Genomic DNA, 24,200 nt, shown 5'->3' on the forward strand with positions numbered 1-24,200 from the left:
AAGAGATCAAAATCTTTGCCCTCAATAAGATATCTAGCAGAGGGAACTGGCAGGAAGTAACCGACACCTAAAAAAGACTTGCAAACTGTGTTTGATGCCACTAGGCACATAAATTAGGAAGTGACACAAAAAAATTACAGAGGGACCTTGTTGTAGAGGCCAGGGACACTTCCTGGGGGACACTTGAGGTGAAACTTGAAGGCCAAGGGGCTGAGGGAAGAGCATTCCAGGTGGTAGGAATAGCCAGTGCAAAGGCCCTACAGCCAGCCAGAGCTCAGAATAAGAAAACAGCCAGTGTGACCCCCATCGAGGTGAGGAAGGAGTAGGGTGTGATGTGGGACCAGGCTGAGAGAGAAGCCAGACAAGCCAGGGCCTTGGAGGTCTGGCACGGAGTATAGGATAAACTCCTGACTGTCATATTCTCTCTGTCGTCCCAAAGTTCTCAGCATGGAACAAGAGACTCAGAAGAAGTGGCATCCTAAAGAAATACAGCTCAGAAGGGGCTCAGCTGGGATGCACACCCAGGCCTCCTGACATGACAAAGCCGAGGTCATAGGCCTTGCATGCAGTGTCCCCAGCAAGGTGGTTCTCGCCACACTCTCTGGCCCTAAGCCCCTTCCTGCCCACCTCCAGCCCCAGCCACTGATGTAACTGGTGCCAGGTCAGCATTGTTCTCCCTCCCACACCACCCCGCCTCATAAACCCATCACCATGGGAACTGGGCCAGCCAATCAGAACACTCCCCTTTGAAAGGCCACCCTATAAATTGAGCCTCCTCTCCCCAGATAAGCCAGACACACCACTCACAGGCCTCCCAGGGCCTCCTCCCCCTGGATAAACCAGATCAGTTGCCCCCCACCTTCCTCCAGGGTAGAAACGGGGAGTCTGCTGCCTGGAATGCTCAGGGCCAAGCTCCAAGCCTCTCACCCCCCAGCATAGAGTCCCAGCCACCCACTTGGCCACACCATGACACAGGAGCAACTCAGAAGCCCCTGAGAGTTTCAGGGGGTAGCCTAAGAAACCCATGGAGCAGTGAGAGTGGCTTGCTGAGCCTGCAACAGTCCAGCTTGGGGAAATGCAATGACAGTGACATCAGCCTGTTGAGCAGCGGATATGCAGGGGATGAGGAGAACAGTGAGGTCAGCCTGTTGGGCAGCACTCCAATCTTGAGGTTGCAGAGAAGGCTCCTCACCCAGGCCGGCAGCACCCCAACCAGCCAGCTGTGTGCTCTCTACTCGCCCAGCCAGATAAGGAACCAGCTTGCCAGCCAAGCCCACAGCGTCAAGCAGACTGGAGGGGAAAAGTGAGACCAGCCTGCCCAGCAGCAGGGACAGCAGCCTGACCAGCATGAGCTTCATCAGCCTGGGCAGCAGTGCCTTGAACTACCGGGTGAGTAGTGGGCTGCTCAGCTCCATCAGCAGCCTTCCCACCAGCCAGGCCAGCAGCTGCCAGAATATCCCAGTGGACGGCAATGTGCAAAGTGGTGTGCAAAGTAACACCAGTCCTCAGGAGGACAAGGCTGGGGGCAAGGTCAAAGCTGGCGACCAGGTTGCCAAGGGGGAGCAGCCTGCCCAGATGTGTATGCCTTTATGAGCAGGCCCATTGGCCACCAGGTTCTTGAAAAATACAGACGTGAGGACCCAGCCAACCTAGACTTCACCCAGAGTGGTTATTGCCAATACAAATGCCTTTAAAAAAGTATACACTGACAGTTCGGAACCATGGAGAAGCCTCATTTGTAGCAGGGTCCCGTGTAGCGAGAACTATTGATGAGCACCATCCACACTGACAATCAGCAATCGACGGTGAAACCATCTCTACTGAGAAGCACTGTTGAGGACATCTGTATGAAGAGCCATCGATGCTAGGCCTACCTGCGTCAACCTCCTTTGGCCATACCATTGTGAGCCCGAGTGACCAACCATCCCTGACAGAAACCATCAATGACAAAACCATCTGAAAACCATCTGTATTGAGAAACATCGAGGTGGGACCACCGGTGCCAAAACTCATTGGTGGGGACAATTGTGATCAGCAGCAAACCAACTCTATTTAGAACCATCTGAAGTTAGAAACTCCCATGAAGAAACCATGCTAAGCGATGAACACCATCTAAAACCAACAGCAACCGTGATCAGCTCCGAAGAAGCAAGCACCAGCCACAGCCGGAACTGTCCATGTCGAGAGCCAGCTGAAGGAAGCACCAACCGCAGGGAACCACAGCCTTGGGGTTGCTGGATCCCTGTCAAGCTCGGTCAGATGTGCTGCCCACAAGAGCCAGCAGCATTCGGAGAGGACACTCATGACGGCTATGTTCCGGGAACCCCAACCCTGAAGAGCATCCTCCAAGAGAGCTTTCCCTTTCATTTTGAGCAGTGTTTCCAGGTAGCGTCAGCCCAGAAACTTCCCAGAAGCAAACGCTCCCCAGTGCCCCTTATCTATCTCTATGTGCATCTCAGAGGAGGAAGAGACAAGAAGGGAAGCCAGAGATCGTCTTTGTGGAGACGGTTGGACAGTGCTTCCTATGGCAAGACAATGCCATGATCACTCCTTAATGGTGACAGAAACCAACCCAGCCAAGAATGGCCGGGATGAGTCAGCTCTGGACCATTTAGCGAACGTGTCCTAGTTGGGTGGGAAGACTGAGGCCTCTGTCTGCCCTTTCTCAGGACAATGAAGCCCTTCCCTGGGGGCTGACCACACAGACCCTGGGGAGTGAGGGTGTCCACTGAGGACTGGAAGTCAGAAACAGTCAACAAAAACGTCCACTAGGTTCCAGAAAGAAAGCAGAGGGGGCACCAAAGACAATAAAAGGTGTCTGGAGAGGCTGTGAGTGTGTGTATGTGTGTGTGTTCCCGGCCAAGTCAGCGGTGAAATGCAAACACACCAAAGAACTATGTTGAGAGGAGGGCTTAGCTGCCAGCTTTGCTACCTCCCAGCTGGTGATCTGGGGCAACATTTATGAGCTTGGTTTCCTCACCTAGAAAATGGGAACAATAACCCCTATTTCATGCATAGGTAGGATGGTTATGTGAAAATGTATATTAAGTACCTTCTATGCTGTACTAAATGTTTAGACCCTTCCCTTTCCTCGTTTATAAAATGGACATGGTGGTTTCTGCCTTGCTTCACTCACAGGCACACAAGGATCAGGACTGCTAACATGGACAATGTATTCTTGACCAAAAAAAAAAACAAAAAACAAAAACAAAAAAAAAAACACAAAAAGCAATAGAACCATAGCATCTGCTTAGAAGTCAGGATGGATCGGCAGATGGTTCGATAGGTTTCAGCCATCAACCCACCTCTCTCAGTTGGAGAGCACCACGTGTCCTCCTCGTCTAGGCCAAGTCGTTCAGCAGGAGCAGAGCACTCATGACCTAGGCAGACCAGAGAAGCTCCCAGCAGGCTCGGGGGCTGCCTCACCTCCTCACACCCCCATCGCTGCCCTGCTCTCCTTTCTCTGAGGTGGGCAGAGGGTGCACAGAGGCAAAGCTGTAGGCACAGCAAAGCTGAGCACTGCACACTGGAGCCCTCAGCCTGGAGGCTGGAGCCCTCAGCCTGGAGGCCACAGATTCCTTGGACACAGCGTAGCCAAAACGAGCTCACCACCTTCCCCTGACCGCTGCCTCCTGCATCCCTTGTCAGCAAACGGCATCATCCCCCTCCATTGTTCAAGCAGGAACCCTTGTCACAATGGAGCCTGCCCCTGCCTCAGCCCCTGGTCCCATCAGTCCCTAACATCTCCCCTCCCCCACTGCTGACCCCCTATCCAGGCTGTCATCTTCCCTGCCCCCCAGACCAGTGGTTCCCAGCCCCAGCTGCACAGCAGGACCACCTTGGGAACAATTACAAGATACAGATGCCCGGGCATCAGAGTGTTTAAAACTCCCCAGGTGATGACAATGTGTAGCCAGGGCTGGGAAGCACCGTTGCCCTTGCTCTATTCCCCCTCAAATGCCCTTTAGCCCCCTGGAGCCTTAAACTGACATAGGTATAGAGCTCTGGCACACTGGAGAACATGCACCCTGTCTAAACACAAGCCAGAAATCCAGAATTCTATGTAAAATCTCCTGATTTTTCAATATTAGTCACAGATTCTAAGCCAGAAATCCAGAATTCTATGTAAAATCTCCTGATTTTTCAATATTAGTCACAGATTCTAATTCTTTTTTTTTTTTTACAGATTCTAATTCTTTTCAAAAAGAGGGAGGAGTCAATGGACATTTCTGAAGGTAGGACCACACACTCAAAGGCTTCTGCTCCTGAACAGAGAACGCAGAGATCTTTCTGACACAAAAATCTACCTATATTCCTTAACTGCTTAAAAACTTATGAATCCTCCTACTGTCCAAAGGGTCTGACACAGCAAACTGACCTAAATACATTTCCCTTCCCTGGACTCCTGCTACTTCCTTCAAAACCTCGATATATACCACCTCAAACCTGTTGGAATTCACACGCAGTAAATTTACCCTTTTTTCCGTACGGTTCTATGATTTTTGACAAGCATGCACATGATGGTCAGACATCTGCCATCTCAGGCATCTGCCACCACACCCTGAATACCAAATAAGTTTCCTCCCATCCCAGCACTGCTGACCAGTTTCCTGTCCGTACGGTTTTCCAGAATGTCACACACGTGGAATCACACAGTACGTAGGAGCCTTATAAGCCTGCCACCTTCACTTAGCCATTTAAACAGCCACATTGTCTGTTTAGTGCTGAGTAATGTTCCACAGTTCATCAGTTCTCTGGTTGAGAGGCATTTGGGTTGTTTCCCAATCGAGGAGGTTACGAAGCGAGTAATAAACATTAACGTACAGGTTTCTGTATGAACATAAGTTTAGCATTTCATTTGGGTGAATACCCACAGGTGGGACTGCTGGCTGGTACGTAAGTGCATACCACATTGTAAGAACCTGCCAAGTCACTTTCTGAAAGTAGCTTTACTTACAGTTGCCAGCACTTTGTCTTTGTCAGGGTTTGGGTTTTTCATTTCGCTCTCAAAGTCTCTATTCATTGTCTTAACAATAAGGAGTAGTTTGCTCAGTCTCCCATTATTAACTCAGTTTTATACATGGGGAAACTGAGGCACACAGAGGCCAACTCTGTGTACATGTGTGGTGGGGCTGGGATTTGAACTCAGGCAGTCTGGCCCCAGAGTCCATGATCTTAACCATTAATTGCTCATTTAGGGCCATGGCATACCCAGGCGACAGGCCTCCCCCACATGCAGAGCCCCCGGCCAGCTGTGCTTCGAGCCCCTTAAGCATGGCAGCTCTCATTGTATGTGTCTGCCTCCCTGACAGGTGTCACTCCCCTACTCTTCCTTTATCATCAATGTTCCTGGCTCATTAGTGGCAACAATGGTTGCAAAATGAATGAATGAATGAATGAATGAATGGTAGAGACAGTGAGTGAAGGATAAACAGCTGAATCAGAAGAAGAAAGCTGGGTCCTCCAAGGTCTGCACTCCAGCAACTACATCCCACTGTCCAAAAACAAATGTGGCTCAGGATTCAAAAATTAAACACCGTTCCGTGTGCACGCCTGCACCCTCGGCACAGCTCCAGCTTTCTCTCACTGTCTGCCCAGCAGCTATGTCTCAACTCAGCTCTCTCCCACCCCAGCACGGGGGACACAGCAAGCACTTGAAGCAAGGACCATTTTTCAAGTGGGTATGGTGATTTTTTCTTTCCTGTCCACTAGCTTGGCGTTCAGGGTGCAGCGGGGTTGGAATGATGGGTTGCTGCAGGCGCTGGCTCCTGAATTATTAACTGGGCCGGGGAGAGAGTTGCTTACAAATGCTGTCCATCCAGCAGCCCAGGCAACTCACAGACTTCAAACAGGCCTGGAGCAGGGAGGCGGGAAGGGGAGGGCCTCGCTCGGCTGGTGGGCCCCACACACTGACCAGATCTGAAGCCTCCCTTCCTGAGCACTCCCTTGGCCTCCAAGCCCCGGCCCAGCCTGGAAGAAGTTTATTTTTCTTGAGTTCTTCACACCATGGGGCCTGCCCTGTTGGAGTCAAGCACTGGACCTCTCCTCCCCTGTCCACTGCAAAACTGTGGGTGAAATGGATTGAGTCTAGTGATTAAGGTTCATTCTGAGCCAGGAGCCTGGTGAGTAAGCCAGACTCTTAGTCTGTGGCTCATTGTGGGGAGAGAGCAGAGCAGGGTGTCTAGAAACAGAGCCTGAGATGGGGGTTCTTGTAAGGTTTATGGAAAGGGTGTTCCAAGGAGAAGCATAGTAAGAGACACAGGATGGGGTTGGAGATTGTCCTCTGACAGACCCCGTGGGGGGCTCTGGAGCATCTACTGAAGCTTGGAGTAGGTCCTACCATCAGCCAAAGGGAGGCAGGCCCTTTGTACCTCTACACCCTCACCAAACATAACCTCCTGGGTGGAACAGCTCCAGTCCAAACAGACAACTCTCCAGAGAAGGGAAAGCTGTGAGCCATTAGTGGCCATGTAGGGCCGGTGGTCCAAACTGGTACAGTGTCTCCAAAGAGTGATCAGGACCCCAGCTCCTCTGGATCTCCATTCCACCCTCCATAGGATGAAGTCTGCATCCTCATGGTCCAATGTGGCTGCCCAAACTCCACCAATACATCTCCATTCAACACACCAAGGAGAGCAGGGGGAAGAAGGAGAGAAGAAAGGCTTGACCTTCTTTTGACCTTCTTTTGTGAGGAGACTCCCCAAAAGTCTCATACAACACAGCTACATGGAGCTGAGGAAGTCCAGTCTTTATTCTAGGAAGCAATGTGTAGGAATAAAAACTGGCTTTCTGTTACTAATAATGGCGGAAGGAACAGATATTAGGTAAGTACTGCCTCCCATCCATTCTCCCCTCAGAAGCTAAAGGGATCTTTTTAAACCTCTAAAAAAAAAAAATCACTCTTTTACCTAAAATCTTCATGGTAGTGGGCAAAAATGACCCTAATGCTTAGCAACTCCTTGCATGGAGAGGAGGAGTCTACTTTTTCATCCCCTCAACCTGGGCTGATCTTGTGATTTGCTCTGATCAACAGGAAGTGATGCTCTGCACTTTTGGGTTTAGGCCCTAGGAGGCCTATGGCTTTTGTTCACACACTTCACACTCTCCAACCATCCTATCACCAGGCCTGGGCTACCCTGTCACCTGAGGAGAGTTTCCAGTCACCTCCCCCCCATCCTTACCGAGGCCACCATAAACCAGCCAGCCCCACATGACCCACCAGCTGAGCACAGATGCTTGAACAAGTCCACCTATGATCAGCCGGGCCTGACTGAGACCGGAGGAGCCATCAACTGAGCCCAGAACAAATTTTTGCCCTACAGGCCAGCCCCAGCTAAATAAGATGTAGTTGCTTAAAATTATTGCATTTGGGGATAGTTTGTTACACAGCCAAAGCTAACTGATAATGCTCTGCTGACCTTCCCCTGCTCTCAAGGTAAAAAACAAAATTCCCGCAAAGGGTCTGACCTTTGCTCACCATTCCAGCCTCATCACAAAACTCGTTCCTCTCTGTGAGGCCTTCAGTTCCACAGACCCACCGACCCAGGACCTTTGCAGCAGCAAGTCCTCTATCTAGAATATGCTCTGCCCCTTCACCTGGTTACTGACTACTCTTCCTGCAGAGCTCAGCTCCCATGTCACTTCCCTGGGGAAGGCTGTCCTGCTCCCACCAACCCACCAGTCTCCCCAGGACACACTCTTAGGCCACCACGTCCCTCTCTTTTATAGCACGTAGTGCTGGTTGTCACTTAACACTTCCTTGTGTGATTCTTGGATTAAAATCTGCCTCGCCTATAAGTCTCCCACTCCATAGGAGCAGAGACTGGGTCGATTTTGCTCACTGCTGTGTCCTTGGAGCCTAGAATAATGGCTTTTCACAGTGGGTGTATCACTGTGTCTCCAGCATCTTTAGAAGCGTGCTCTGCACACAGTAGGTGCTCAATACCTACTTCACAATGAATGAGTTGAATCAGCATTGCTGGGGAAACTGGTCAAACCTTGGTTGTAATATTAGTTCTCAATATGAAAGGTGACAATACAGGAAGCAACAGAGGTTGAAAGTCGTACATTCATCAAGTTTGTCAAGGTCATAAATGTGACTGTTGACAAGAGTTACCTTGTGGGCTCATCTGAGTCTCTCCTCAATGGATGTCAGTTGGACTTTGTGAAAACTTGCCTAGAATTCTTTTCTTCCTGGTGAAAATCCTTCGCTTCCATATCATGTTAACCCCAGTGTGGGCACAGGGTGGCCTCAAGCCACTCCTAGACTGGGCAGTGATTTTGAGGACAGACTCTGGATGCAGAATCCCTGGGCACCAGTCTTTGCTCCGACACATGCAAGGAACATGTGCCTTCACCTTCTGGATCCTCAGGGTCATCCATCATCATCATCATCTGTAAAAGGGTTGAAAGCAGGTCCTCCGAGGGATGGTAAAGGGTAAACTCATTTGTGTAAAGCCCCATGGGGCCCGGCGCACACAGTAGGCCCTCAATAAACCTCAATGACAGTTGTCATTGCAATGAGCCCAAGGGCCTGCGTGACTCTCCTCACAGGCAGCTCCCTCCCCACTCAGGCTGCACTGCTGTCACTTGGCTGCTCTTTCTGCCCAGCCCCTCCCTGCCCTGGCCCCAGGTCCCCACCCACGGCCTGGCACAATGCAGATGGAGGTGAATGTTTGCTGAAGACAGGAGAAACTGAAGAGGGATGAATGAATGAATGAATGAATGAATGAATGAACTCCGCATTCACTGGCTAAGGCGTCTGCCAGGTGGCAGGGAAGCAAGGTAGAACAGGGCACCACTTCCACCTGCAAGTTGCTCCGAGCTGGGGCCAGAAATCAGAAGTGCCCGCCCACAGATGTCACTTAAGGACCCAAATTGCTGGCTCCCTTAGACCCGCAGCCCCAGCCTCCATCCCCACCTGCCAGCACACCCTGAGGCTGACCACCTCCGCTCCAAACTCATTTCTGGCTTGGCCCATGTAGAGTTTACAACACTGGGTGAACTGTGCAGAGAGTTCAGCAGCACAGCAGAGCAGAGGATAGAGCCCGGGAGGGCAGGGGCCTCACTCAGCCTGCAGCCAGGGGAACAAAGAAGCAGGGCACAGACTCTGTTCCCACACAGGACCATGCAGGCGACAATGGGTAGGTCAGTCCCCTTCCTTGGCTTTAGTTTGCCCTGAAGGTACATGAAGGAGCTCTAGCAGACAAATGGCTTTTATGCATTTTTTTAAAAGTCCTTGAATCCATTCCTCCTGCAACCCAAATGAAAGTAGACACATGCACAGGTATGAGCAGAGCTCACTTGGGAGAAGGCTGGGCAGCCAGGCAGGGCTTGAGCCAACCAGACCTCCACATCCCACATGTGTCCCCTTGGTGGGATCCCAGGCCACAGGAATCTGGGAAGAACAGCAGAAAAGATGGTTCTGACATTTGGGACTCTGAAGTCCCCCAGGGCTCAAACCCACAAGGGTCAGGCCAGACGAGTAACAGGCATGAGTGCCCCATGAGCCAGATTTACTGGTCAGAGCATCTTAGACTGTACTCCTTCAAGCAGACCCATGTGGTGTACACATCAAACAATGATTTTCTTACTTCCATCAAGAAATGTGTGCTCTTGGGGCACCTGGGTGGCTCACTGGTTGAGCATCTGCCTTGGGCTCAGGCAGTGATCCTGGGGTCCTGGGATTGAGTCTCACATCGGGCTCCCCACGGGGAACCTGTTTCTCCCTCTGCCTATGTCTCTGCCTGTCTCTCACGAATAAATAAATAAAATCTTTAGAAAAAAAATATGTGCTCATTTTTCTTGAAATATGTGGCTCTTTTTGTCATCTCTCGTTTTTCTGTGTTTGATGGAGAGGTGGATACCAAGAAATAGTTTACATTCTTCCTCACTTTGTAGGAGAAAACCAGCATTGCAACTGGCAGAGAGTGATGGAAGCCACTCCCCAGAACAGGGAGGTGACAGGGAATAGAGGGGACCATCCACAGGGCAGAGACCGCTCAGTGTCCGCCAGTGGCTGCCTTGAAGGAAGGGGATCACCATGTCTGCTACCTCTAGAAAATCAGAATCTCAGACTTTTTTATGAGAAATCTGATTTTTAAATATTGATTTTTTCCCCAAACAAAACACTGCTCCAACAAAACATACCACAGTTCTGGATTTGCTGCAGGAGCCACCAGTTTGAGACTTCCACTCTAAGTCTGGTCTAGGAAGCCAGTGTTCCTTGGGGACTGACTGCCTTCCTACCCTGAACTTGGCAAGATCAAGTCTGAGCTAACTCTGCAACTGGGGGCCACGACAGGGGGATGTCCATCTTGGGAACCCACACAAATTCCCTCCCGCCTGCCACAGAGATCAGATGTAATGTATGAACTGAGACAGGAACGCAGCTTGAGATTGGATGGACCATAGAAACAGGAAGAATAAATTTTTTCAAAAATAGTGACAGGCAATCTGTTTGATCAGGCTGAGAAGGGTTTACACCAACAGTCTGAGGGTTTACACCAAAAAACACGCACCGCCAAGTGCTCTGCCCGCCACTCCCAGGATCTTTCTAAAACAAATCAATGGAGTTCCCAGCACCCTGCTTACACCTTTGCTGGCTCTCCCTTGCCCTCAGAATCAAGTCCAGGCAAGTGCCTTAAGTTGACCCTAATGCCTTACAGGGTCCAGCCTCTTATCCGGGCCCCTCCCCCACATGCCCCATGTCCCCTTGCTGTCCCCACAAAAGTACTTTTCCTTCTCTCTCTACTGGAGATTTACACAAATTTCCTCTCTAACCTGGAATACCCTCCTCCTTCCCTTCTTTTCCTACCCAACTCTCTCCATAGGACTCAGTTCAGGTGTTGCCTCCCCCAGAAAGCCTTCCCTGATCACACCTCAGGCTGAATTTAGATGTCACTCCTGCACCCACTACCTCTGCTTCACTCTCTCTTTGTCCAGGTCACTGTGAATTCTACTTCCCTGTGCAGTTTCTCCACTGGGGAAACAAAACCCCCCATGTTTAGCACCCAGCAGGCACTCAGCAAACCTGTGAAGGAAGGAAGGAGGGAGACCTGAAATGGAATAAACCTGATCCTATAAATGCTTTGGGAGATTGCTCTTTCTGGGAATGGAGGCCTCCAGTGGGTACTCAAAGTCCCTTGCATCACTTGGACCTCAAAGAATCCTAGTCTGTTCAAAGTTGGTAGGACTGCTTCTCGGAGAAGGACACAATTTATCTGTGGTCGCACAGCAACATGTGGGCAAAACTGCAATGCAAATACAAATCAGAACTCCTTTGTGTTGTTGCCTTTTATTTACTTCCCCAGATGCCCCTTTCCCCTCTGCCAAGGGCTCAGGGAAAAGTCAAGGTGATGGAGCCAGTGGCGGGGGTGGGGAGCAAAGACACAGAAGGTATTTTCTCTTCTAGATCTTTGTGGGCATTAACTCTGTGAATTATTCATCAGAAAATCTGCTTGAGGTAGTGTCTTAGTCTTAATTTTCAATTCCCCTAATGCTGGCCAATTCTGTGCTGAAAACCTTTCAATTATTAATGTTTCTAAAACAATATTTGTTTTCTCAGCATCTAGCAACAACCAAAGCCTCCTACGAGTGATCCTGACCCTAAAATTCCCACAGAGAGGTTTGTCTTGCTGAGGAAGCATTTCAGAGGGGTCAGGAGTGTGTCAGGGCACCGGCACCGCAGCCAGACAAAGACCATTAAGCCCATGCAGAGACAGGTATCAGGAACTCCCAGAACAAAAGAAATGATAAAAATAGCAAATTTTTTTACGATTACTATGTACTGGCATCTTATGCGCCAAGGGTAAAGCTAAACACTTTACTTCTACTTATTTAACTCTTGGTTTGCTTTTGAAATTCAAATAACTCCTTTAAATTGAAAACAAGTCTTAAAAGGGCACATAGAGTCAAACCCCTTCTGTTCTAAAAATCCTGAGGAGTATTTCTAGGTAAGGCGGAAGTATTTCCAGATGAACAAGACTAGATCTGCTTAGACTTGATTCTCTAACCAAATTATAGAGAACGGGAGGAAAAAAATGGTTATTTACAGAAAACTATTACCTGCACATGTACTCAGAGGCACACACTCAGTTGCAGAAGACACTGAAGTATATATAGGGGCACCTGGGTGGCTCAGCCGATTAAGCGTCTGCCTTCGGCCCAGGTCATGATCCCAGGGTCCTGAGATCCAGCCCCTCATTGGGCTCTCTGCTTGACGAGGAGACTGCTTCTCCCTCTCCCTCTGCTCCTCCCCCTCCCTCTGCTTCTCCCCCTGCTCATGCTCTCTTTCATTCTCTCACTCACTCTCTCTCAAATGAATGAATGCAATCTTTTTTAAAAAGTATATGCTAGCATCTCAGAAGCAATCCTCAGAGAGCTTAGCTTATTTTCTTGGATTTTAAGAGGCCTAAGATCCTTCTTCATCCTCGATCTTGGGAGCCAGATAGTGCATCCCATGTCTGGCACCAGCAATCTGATGCCCTACAACAAGGGGTCCGTGCGCAGCATATTGAGTGTTATCACAGGGGAGGGTGGGGCCACTTCTGTGAAGAAGTCCAGGGACCTCCGTGAAAAGTTAGCTGTACTTGGCTCACTCGTCTCTATGGTGACAGCCTCTTCCTCTCTACCAACATCACAACTTAATATTTCTGTTCCCAGGTTTCTGCCCTTGGAGAAAATCTCACTAGGTCTTTTGCACAACTGGTTACACCAGGGTCCCCAGGATGACTGAGATCTCGGCGTACAGGTGCATATTGAGCAGAAGACATCTTTCCTGTACAGCTTCACTCGGGTTCTGGAATTTGAAGTTCAGCATCTAAATCCGTTAATTTTGGGATGCCTGGGTGGCTCAGCGGTTGAGCATCTGCCTTTGGCTCAGCATGATCCCGGGGTCCTGGGATTGAGTCCCACATTAGGATCCCCTGCAGGGAGTCTGTTTCTCCCTCTGCCTATGTCTCTGCCTCTCTGTGTGTGTCTCAAATTAATAAATAAAATCTTTAAAAATTAAATAAATAAATCCATTAACTTCATATCATAGACTGTAAACTTTTCTTTCTTTCTTTTTTTTTTTTTTGGTAAAGCTTTTACTTATTTGAGAAAGAGAGCACAAACAGGGGGAGGTGCAGAGTCAGAGCAGGGTCCTGATGTGGGGCTGTATCCCAGGACCCTGAGATCATGACCTGAGCTGAAGGAAGACACTTAACCAGGAGCTCCTGAAACCTTTTCTTGAAATGGAGCTTCCAATACCAGTGCCAAGGTGTCTGCATCAGCCTCAGCTCTTAGCATAATGATGTCTTCATTGCCCACACAGTTTTATATGTTGCACAGAGTGGTGGGGTTCACGCCCATGGCCAAGTCACTGTCACAGCCTGACATGTGGAAACCTTGGGACCGCAGGATGAGCTACGCCAGGGAGGCATGGGACGAGTCAACACTGGGCAGGTTCACACTGCTCAAGCTGATGTCCCAGCTGGCCTCGATGCTGAGGTCCTTAAGAGACTCCAGCACCTTCTTCAGGATGAAGCCCTGGACTAGGCACACTTGGAACATGGTGGCCAAGTCACAAGGATGAGGCTATGGGTGGAGAAAAGGAGGAATGGGTAGCCAGCTGAGGTGTCACAGGATGACAGCAAGCGGGGAACCCAGTGCTGAGATCCTGCGACCCAGGAAGGTCACAACCTACTTATGTAACTTACAAAAACTCACTGCACTAAGGCTCACCAGTCCCATTTTACAATGAGGAAAAAGACCCAGAGAGACACAGTCTTTGCCCGTGTTTCCTCAGCTCCTCAATGAGGAGAACAGAAGTTGGACCCAAGTCTATGTGACTTCACAGCCAGTACACTCTCTACCTCGACAGTATGGCACCACCAGGGATTTTAGTTGCATACAAGGAAGAACTTTCTGGAAGTAAATGATGTTATTCTCAAAGAGCACTTGGAATAAGCCATGGCTGGAAGGGAGATATGAATGGGAAGAAATTCTGAATGGAGAAGCTGTATCAGGGACAACATCTGTATTTCTGGCTTGTTCAACTGGGTAGGTGACTATGCCATTCCTCAGATGAGGAAGGTCCCAAGGCAGATATGGAGGAGGCAGGGAGGATGGTGGACTTAGTCCCAGACAAGCCAAGTATGAATTGCCAGGGGAGCACCCAATGTAGCTGTTAGAAACCGTGGTGGCCCACTGTGCTAGATCGGGGCCCCTGAACACAGATTGGGAGGCAGGCTCAGTGGGGCGGATGGAGTTCTCTGTGGGGAGAGGCACCAGAAGGAAGTGAGGAAGGCAGAATGTGGTGCAGGGACAAGCTGGCCTATGGTGTGGTTACAAGTGAGGCTGCTGACTGTCCCACGCTGAGCTCTGGAGCTGAATGGCTCCTCAGAGTTGCCCTGAATAGAAACAAAGGGACCAGACCTTCACACCCCCAGCCAGCCTATTACTGGCCATGGCTGCCTCTGGGAGGGGCATCCACTTAGGTGAGGTCAAGCGGAGATTTGGGATTTTTGTTCAGGGCATTGGCCCGGAAGATTGATCTAGGTGATATCCTTGCCCCCTTTCCAGTGTGTGTCCAGTTGTGACTCCAAGGAAGGCTGTAGACTGTGACCATGAGTATCAGACACCCTAGCTCTCATACCCTCACCTGTGTCCCATAAGCACTGACACTCTAGCATGTCCCCTGCATCCCAGCCCTGCCTGCTGTGTCCATGGAGCAGCTCTTTCTAATCTATTTTTTATAAAAATAGCTGGATTTTCCGCTGATGCAAATATGCAAAGCAATTAGAGTTGCATGTTGCCACCATTCTTGTTTAGTGGCCAATCTCTGAGGCATTTGGGGTGACCTCCTCTTCACCAGGGCCATAGACATGCACTCAGGGCCTTCTAGGGTCAGGGGCTGTCTCCCAAGGGCTGGACAAGTTCACTTCTGCAAGGATCTCTCACCCTTCATACCTGATTCATTAGCAAGCCCTGCTGGATCTATCTCCAAAGTCCATCCAAGATGCCATTGCTCACGGCCTCCTCTCCCAGCCTGGTCCAAGCCACCAGAATCTGTCACCCAACTCACTGAAGCAGCCCCTCTGGTCTCTGTACTTCCAGCCAACTCTGGCCCCTCCATAGTGTCTTCTCAGCATGGCAGCTAGACTGACATGTTAAACCACTTTGTTACATTCCCCCTCTGCTCTAACTCCTCTTTGCTCTTCCACCTCTCTGATAAAAAGTCCATATGGTGGCCTTTCTGAGCTCATTTCTACTTCCCTCCTGCTTATTCATCATGCTCTGTCACATTCGCCTCCCCAGGACTCCTGTCTCAGGGCCTTTGCACTTGCTGTTCCCCACCCCAGGGTACTTCTTTTTTTTTTAAGATTTTATTTCTTTGACAGAGAGAGCTCAAGAGAGCAAAAGCAGAGGGAGGGGCAGAGGGAGAGGAGTAGCAAACTCCCCATGGAGCAGGGAGCTGGATGAGCAGCTTGATCCCAGGACCCTGAGATGATGACCTGAGCCAAAGGCAGACACTAAACCAACTGAGCCACTCAGGCATCCCCATCCTGGGATACTTTTTATATCCTTACTTCTTTCAGACCACACAAATATCACCTTCTCAGAGGGGGGCGGGGCAAGATGGTGGAAGAGTAGGGTCCAAGTCACCTCTCCCCACCAATTTACCTAGATAACTTTCAAATCATCCTGAAAACCTACTAATTCAACCTGAGATTTAAAGAGAGAACAGCTGGAACGCTACAAAGAGAAGAGTTTGTGCTTCTAACAAGTACAACTTGTTTTTAGCCACTCTGCAAACTGAGAAATATGACTAGAAAGAAGAACTCATCACAAAAGAAAGAATCAGAAATAGTACTCTTTCCCACAGAATTACAAAATTTGGATTACAATTTGATGTCAGAAAGCCAATTCAGAAGCACAATTATAAAGCTACTGTGGCTCTGGAAAAAAGCATAAAGGATTCAAGAGACTTCATGACTGCAGAATTTAGATCTAATCAGGCCAAAATTAAAAGTCAGTTAAATGAGATGCAATCCAAACTGGAGGTCTTAACGACAAGGGTTAACAAGGTAGAAGAACGAGTGAGTGACATAGAAGACAAGTTGACAGCAAGTAAGGAAGCTGAGGAAAAAAGAGAAAAACAATTAAAAGACCATGAGGAAAGGTTAAGGGAAATAAATGACAGCCTCAGAAGGAAAAATCTATGTTTAACTGGGATTCCAGAGGGCGCTGAGAGGGACAGAGGACCAGAAAGTGCATTTCAACAAATCATAGCTGAGAACTTCCCTAACTTGGGGAGGGAAACAAGGCATTCAGATCCAGGAGATAGAGAGATGACCCCCTAAAATCAATAAAAATCTGTTCAACACCTCAACATTTAATAGTGAAACTTGCAAATTCCAAAGATAAAGAGAAAATCCTTAAAGCAGCAAGAGACAAGAGATCCCTAACTTATATGAGGAGAAATATTAGATTAACAGCAGACCTCTCTACAGAGACCTAGCAGGCCAGGAAGGGCTGGCAGGATATATTCAGGGTCCTAAATGAGAAGAAGATGCAGCCAAGAATACTCTATCCAGCAAGGCTCTCATTCAGAATAGAAGAAGAGATAAAGAGCTTCCAAGATAGGCAGAAACTAAAAGAATATGTGACCACCAAACCAGCTCTGCAAGAAATATTAAGGGGGACTCTGTAAAAGAAAGAGGAAGTCCAAAGAAACAATCCACAAAAACAGGGACTGAATAGGTATTATGATGACACTAAATTCATATCTTTCAATAGTAACTCTGAATGTGAATGGGCTTAATGATCCCATCAAAAGACACAGGGTTTCAGACTGAATAAAAAAGCAAGACCCATATGTCTGCTGTCTACAAGAGACTCATTTCTGACCTAATAACACCTACAGCTTGAAAATAAAAGGTTGGAGAACTAACTTACCATTCAAATGGTCCTCAAAAGAAAGCAGGGGTAGCAATCCTCATATCAGATAAATTAAAGTTTATCCCAAAGAATGTAGTAAAAGATGAAGAGGGACACTATATCATACTTAAAGGATCTATCCAACAAGAGGACCTAACAATCATGAATATTTATGCCCCTAATGTGGGAGCTGCCAAGTATATCAATCAATTAATAACCAAAGTAAAGACATACTTAGATAATAATACACTTATACTGGGAGACTTCAACACAGCGCTTTCTGTAAATGACAGATTTTCTAAGCACGACATCTCCAAAGAAACAAGAGCTTTAAATGATACACTGGATGGATTTTTTTTTTATGATAGTCACAGAGAGAGAGAGAGAGAGAGAGAGGCAGAGACATGGGCAGAGGGAGAAGCAGGCTCCATGCCAGGAGCCCGACGCGGGACTCGATCCCGGGTCTCCAGAATCGCGCCCTGGGCCAAAGGCAGGCGCCAAACCACTGCGCCACCCAGGGATCCCCCACTGGATGGATTTTACAGATATTTACAGAACTTTACATCCAAACACAACTGAATACACATTCTTCTCAAGTGCATATGGAACTTTCTCCAGAATATACCACATACTGGGTCACAAATCAGGTCTTAACTGATACCAAAAGACTGGGATTGTCCCCTGCTATTTTCAGACCATAATGCTTTGAAACCAGAACTAAATCACAAGAAGAAATTTGGAAGAAATTCAAACACATGGAGGTTAAAGACCATCCTGCTAAAAGATGAATGGGTCAACAAGGAAATTAGAGAAGAATTAAAAAGATACATGGAAACTAACAAGAATGAAGATACACCCGTTCAAAATCTTTGGGATACAGCAAAAGCAGTCCTGAGAGGGAAATACATCGCAACACAAGCATCCATCCAAAAACTGGAAAAAATTCAAATACAAAAGCTAACCTTGCACCTAAAGGAACTGGAGAAAGAACAGCAAATAAAACCTACACCCAGCAGAAGAAAAGAGTTAATAAAGATTCGAGCAGAACTCAATGAAATAGAGACCAGAAGAACCGTGGAATAGATCAACGAAACCAGGAGTTGGTTCTTTGAAAGAATTAATAAGATAGGGATCCCTGGGTGGCGCAGCAGTTTGGTGCCTGCCTTTGGCCCAGGGCGCGATCCTGGAGACCCAGGATCGAATCCCACATCGGGCTTCTGGTGCATGGAGCCTGCTTCTCTCTCTCTCTCTCTCTCTCTCTCTCTCTCTCTCTCTCTCTCTCTTTCTGTGTGTGTGTGTGATTATCATAAATAAATAAAATAAAATAAAATAATTAATAAGATAGATAAACCACTAGCCAGCCTTATTAAAAACAAAAGAGAAAAGACTCAAATTAATAAAATCACGAATGAAAAAGGAGAAATCACCACCAATACAATACCAACGAAATACAAACGATTTAAAAACATATCATAATATGTTTTATGGCAGCTACATGCCAATAAATTAGGCAATCTAGAAGAAATGGATGCATTTCTGGAAAACCACAAACTACTAAAACTGGAACAGGAAGAAACAGAAAACCTGAACAGGCCGATAACCAGGGAGGAAATTGAAGCAGTCATCAAAAGCCTCCCAAGACACAAAAGTCGAGGACCAGATGGCTTCCCAGGGGAATTCTATCAAATGTTTAAAGATGAAACAATACCTATTCTACTAAAGCTGTTCCGAAAGATAGAAAGAGATGGAGTACTTCCAAACTTGTTCTATGAAGCCAGCATCACCTTCGTTCCAAAACCAGACAAAGACCCCACCAAAAAGGAGAATTATAGACCAATATCCCTGATGAACACGGATGCAAAAATACTCAACAAGATACTAGCCAATAGGCTCCAACAGTACATGAAGATTATTCACCATAACCAAGTAGGATTTATCCCCAGGATGCAAGGCTGGTTCAACACTTGTAAAGCAGTCAGTGTGATAGATCATATCAACAAGAGAAAAATACAAGAACCATATGATCCTCTCATTAGATGCAGAGAAAGCATTTGACAAAATACAGCATCCATTCCTGATCAAAACTCTTTTTGAACTTGGCCACAGTAACTTCTTGCAAGATACATCCATGAAGGCAAAAGAAACAAAAGCAAAAATGAACTATTGGGACTTCATCAAGATAAGAATGCACAGTAAAGGATACAGTCAACAAAACTCAAAGACAACCTACAGAATGGGAGAAGATATTTGCAAATGACGTATCAGATAAAGGGCTAGTTTCCAAGATCTATAAAGAACTTATTAAACTCAACACCAAAGAAACAAACAATCCAATCATGAAATGGGCAAAAGACATGAAGAGAAATCTCACAGAGGAAGACATAGACATGGCCAACAAGCACATGAGAAAATACTCTGCATCACTTGCCATCAGGGAAATACAAATCAAAACCACAATGAGATACCACCTCACACCAGTGAGAATGGGGAAAATTAACAAGGCAGGAAACAACAAATGTTGGAGAGGATGCAGAGAAAAGGGAACCCTCTTACACTGTTGGTGGGAATGTGAACTGGTGCAGCCACTCTGGAAAACTGTGTGGAGGTTCCTCAAAGAATTAAAAATAGACCTGCCCTACGACCCAGCAATTGCACTGTTAGGGATTTACCCCAAAGATACAGATGCAATGAAACGCCAGGACACCTGCACTCGATGTTTCTAGCAGCAATGTCCACAATAGCCAAACTGTGGAAGGAGCCTCGGTGTCCATCGAAAGATGAATGGATAAAGAAGATGTGGTTTATGTATACAATGGGATATTACTCAGCCATTAGAAACGACAAATACCCACCATTTGCTTCAACGTGGATGGAACTGGAGGGTATTATGCTGAGTGAAGTAAGTCAATCGGAGAAGGACAAACAGTGTATGTTCTCATTCATTTGGGGAATATGAATAATAGTGAAAGGGAATATAAGGGAAGGGAGAAGAAATGTGTGGGAAATATCAGAAAGGGACACAGAACATAAAGACTCCTAACTCTGAGAAATGAACTAGGGATGGTGGAAGGGGAGGAGGGTGGGGGGTGGGGGTGAATGGGTGACGGGCACTGAGGGGGACACTTGACGGGATGAGCACTGGGTGTTATTCTGTATGTTGGTAAATTGAACACCAATAAAAAATTAATTTATTAAAAAAACTCTTCAGAGTGTAGGGATAGAGGGAACATTCCTCAGTGTCTTAAAAGCCATCTATGAAAAGCCCACAGCAAATACCATTCTCAATGGGGAAATACTGGGAGCCTTTCCCCTAAGATCAGGAATGCGACAGGGATGTCCACTCTCACCACTGCTATTCAACATAGTACTAGAAGTCCTAGCCTCAGCCATCAGGCAACAAAAAGAAATAAAAGGCATTCAAATTGGCAAAGAAGAAGTCAAACTCTCCCTCTTCCCAGATGACACAATACTGTACATAGAAAACCCAAAGACTTCACCCCAAATTGCTAGAACTCATACAGCAATTTGGCAGTGTGGCAGGATACAAAATCAATGCCCAGAAGTCAGTGACATTTCTATACACTAACAATGAGACTGAAGAAAGAGAAATTAAGGAGTCAATCCCATTTACAATTGCACCCAAAAGCATAAGATACCTAAGAATAAACCTTACCAAAGAGGTAAAAGATCTATACCCTAAAAACTACAGAACACTTCTGAAAGAAATTGAGGAAGACACAAAGAGATGGAAAGATATTGCATGCTCATGAATTGGAAGAATATTGTGAAAATGTCAATGTTACCCAGGGCAATTTACACATTTAATGCAATCCGTACCAAAATAGCATGGCCTTTCTTCAGAGAGTTGGAACAAGTAATCTTAAGATTTGTGTGGAATCAGAAAAGACCCCGAATAGCCAGGGGAATATTAAAAAAGAAAACCAGAGCCGGGGGCATCACAATGTCAGATTTCAGGTTGTACTACAAAGCTGTGACCATCAAGACAGTGTGGTACTGGCACAAAAACAGACACATAGATCAATGGAACAGAATAGAAAATAGAAATGGGCCCTCATCTCTATGATCAATTAATATTCAACAAAGCAGGAAAGACCATCCACTGGAAAAAAGACAGTCTCTTCAATAAATGGTGTTGGGAAAATTGGACAGTCATGTGCAGAAGAATGAAACTAGACCATTCTCTTATACTATACACAAAGATAAACTCAAAATGGATGAAATATCTAAATGTGAGACAAGAATCCATCAAAATCCTAGAGGATAACACAGGCAACACCCTTTATGAACTTGGCCACAGCGACTTCTTGCAAGATACATCTATGAAGGCAAGGGAAACAAAAGCAAAAATGAATTATTGGGACTTAAGATAAAAAGCTTCTGCACAGCAAAAGAAACAGTCAACAAAACTAAAAGACAACCCACAGAATGGGAGAAGATATTTGCAAATGACATATCAGATAAAGGGCTAGTAACCAAGATCTGTAAAGAACTTATTAAACTCAACACCAAAGAAACAAACAGTCCAATCATGAAATGGGCAAAAGACATGAAGAGAAATCTCACAGAGGAAGACACAGACATGGCCAACACGCACATGAGAAAATGCTCTGCATCACTTGCCATCAGGGAAACACAAATCAAAACCACAATGAGATACCACCTCACACCAGTGAGAATGGGGAAAATTAACAAGGCAGGAAACAACAAATGTTGGAGAGGATGCGGAGAAAAGGGAACCCTCTTGCACTGTTGGTGGGAATGTGAACTGGTGCAGCCACTCTGGAAAACTGTGTGGAGGTTCCTCAAAGAGTTAAAAATAGAGCTGCCCTATGACCCAGGAATGGCACTGCTGGGGATTTACCCCAAAGATACAGATGCAGTGAAACGCCGGGACACCTGCATCCCAGTGTGTATAGTAGCTATGTCCACAATAGCCAAACTGTGGAAGGAGCCTCGGTGTCCATCGAAAGATGAATGGATAAAGAAGATGTGGTTTATGTATACAATGGAATATTACTCAGCCATTAGAAACGACAAATACCCACCATTTGCTTCAACGTGGATGGAACTGGAGGGTATTATGCTGAGTGAAGTAAGTCAATCGGAGAAGGACAAACAGTGTATGTTCTCATTCATTTGGGGAATATGAATAATAGTGAAAGGGAATATAAGGGAAGGGAGAAGAAATGTGTGGGAAATATCAGAAAGGGACACAGAACATAAAGACTCCTAACTCTGGGAAACGAACTAGGGATGGTGGAAGGGGAGGAGGGCAGGGGGTGGGGGTGAATGGGTGACGGGCACTGAAGGGGACACTTGACGGGATGAGCACTGGGTGTTATTCTGTATGTTGGTAAATTGAACACCAATAAAAATTAATTTATTAAAAAAAATAAAATAAAATAAAAAATAGTGAAAGGGAATAAAGGGGAAAAGAGAGAAAATGAGTGGGAAATATCAGTGAGGGTGACAGAACATGAGAGACTCCTAACTCTGGGAAAAGAACACAGGGTGGTGGAAGGGGAGGTGGGAGGGGGATTCGGGTGACTGGGTAATGGGCACTGAGGGGGGCACTTGACGGGATGAGCCCTGGGTGATATGCTATATGTTGGCAAATTGAATTCCAATACAAACAATAATTTAAAAAATAAATAAAAAAGTATCACCTTCTCAAAGAGGCCCTCCCTGACCACTCTGTTTTATTTTTTTAAGATTTTATTTTTAAGTAATCTCTACCTCCAGCGTGGGGCTTGAACTCACAACCCAAGATGAAGAGTCGCGCGCTCCACCAACTAAGCCAGCCAGGGCCCCAGTGACCACTCTATGTTAAACTACATCCTTTCACTTCTCCTATCCTGTAGCCCTGGTTCAGTTTCTCCTCTTCCTGAAGTGACATCTGACATCTAGAATTTCCTCATTTATTTTATTCATTGTGGTCTTTCCCACTAACTGTGCAGGCGCAGAGATTTAGGATTTTTGTTCAGTTACTAGAATGCTACCTCGTGCTAATTAGTGGGAGAGCTCAATAGGTGTTGATTACAGAATTGCAGAAATAAATAACAGGTCATGCTCAGCCCTTGTCTTAGTCTCAGGCTCAGGCTGCCATAACAAAATACCACAGAGTGGTTGGCTTAAAAGCATAAATGTACTTTCTCACTGTTCTGGATACTGAAAGTCTGAGATCAGGGTGCTGGCATAGCCAGTTCTGGTGAAGGCCCTCTTCCTGGTCCACAGACGGCCACCTTCTTGCTGTGCGTTCACATGGCCTTTTCTTGGTGGGTGCTCACAGTGCTCTTGCTCGTTCTGTAAAGCCACTAATCCTATCAGATTAAGGTTCCATGCTTATGACTTCATTTTATGCCTTCCAGAAGCCTTATCTCCAAATACAGTCACATGGGATTTAGGGCTTCAACATATGCATTTGCAGGACTGGGATCCAATTCAGTCCACAGCAGCTCTAATCTCTTTTCTCCTCCTATCAGCCCTCAGAGATGGGTATTATCCTCATTTTACAGATGATGAAAGTAAACCTCCAAGAAGCCATATGCCCAAGCCAAGAGCACCCAGCTCAGAAGTGGCAGAGGAAAGGTTCAAAACAGCATTGGTTTCTCTCCATCCTGCCGCATCCCCTGGCACCTGCTGTTCCCTCTGCTGGGAATGCTCTTCCCATGGCCAGCGCCCTCTCCAGCCCAATGATCACCTCCTCAAAGGGACCCTGCCTATATGTAGCAGCTACCTCCTGCTTATCACCTATTGTTACTTTGTTCCCTTCATTTCCTTCACTTCCCATGGGACATTCTGAAGCTACCTTCTGCCTACTTGCCCCAGTATAGGCAAAATGGTGGAGACCCAGGAAAGGCGCTGTTTGGAAGGCAAGGAAGTCACTAGAGACAACCTCAGGCTTAAGGCAACAGTGACCTCTCAAGGAATGCTCACAAATGCATAGAAGAATCAATTTGCCAAATGATCAATTTACAAGGTAATTAATTCCCTAAATCTTTGTTTCTGTTCTATTTATGAACTTTTAGCAATTTGTGTCACCAAACAGTTTTGGCAGCCTTTGAGGATTTTTCAAAGTCCTACTGTAGCCAGAAAGAGCAGCTATCCCTGCATCGGCCCCAAGTGCTTCTGCCCTCAAAACAGCTGAAAATGTGCTCCCTGGGCTGTTATGGCCACATCCCTGGAGCAGGGCACCAGAGGGAAGAGACCTGTTGACCACACTCAGGCAGCTGGACTCACAAACACATGGTCCCCCA

The 24,200-nt window shown here is 46.9% G+C and overlaps 1 protein-coding gene and 1 pseudogene across 1 annotated transcript in view; one reads left to right on the forward strand and one right to left on the reverse strand.

The window, feature by feature from the left end:
* The window catches only part of CUNH16orf82 (chromosome unknown C16orf82 homolog), a 177,363-nt gene extending 176,056 nt beyond the window's left edge, over positions 1-1,307 (forward strand). Inside the window, exon 2 of the mRNA XM_055340695.1 lies at positions 786-1,307. Coding sequence (XP_055196670.1) covers positions 786-1,307 — 522 coding nt within the window. The remainder of the gene's footprint in view (positions 1-785) is intronic.
* An 11,105-nt stretch (positions 1,308-12,412) lies between these two features.
* Positions 12,413-13,554, reverse strand: LOC129519092 (proliferating cell nuclear antigen-like; annotated as a pseudogene).
* Positions 13,555-24,200: the final 10,646 nt, after the last annotated feature.

Source organism: Nyctereutes procyonoides, unplaced genomic scaffold (assembly GCF_905146905.1).
Source record: "Nyctereutes procyonoides isolate TBG_1078 unplaced genomic scaffold, NYPRO_anot_genome, whole genome shotgun sequence".
NCBI lineage: Eukaryota > Metazoa > Chordata > Mammalia > Carnivora > Canidae > Nyctereutes > Nyctereutes procyonoides.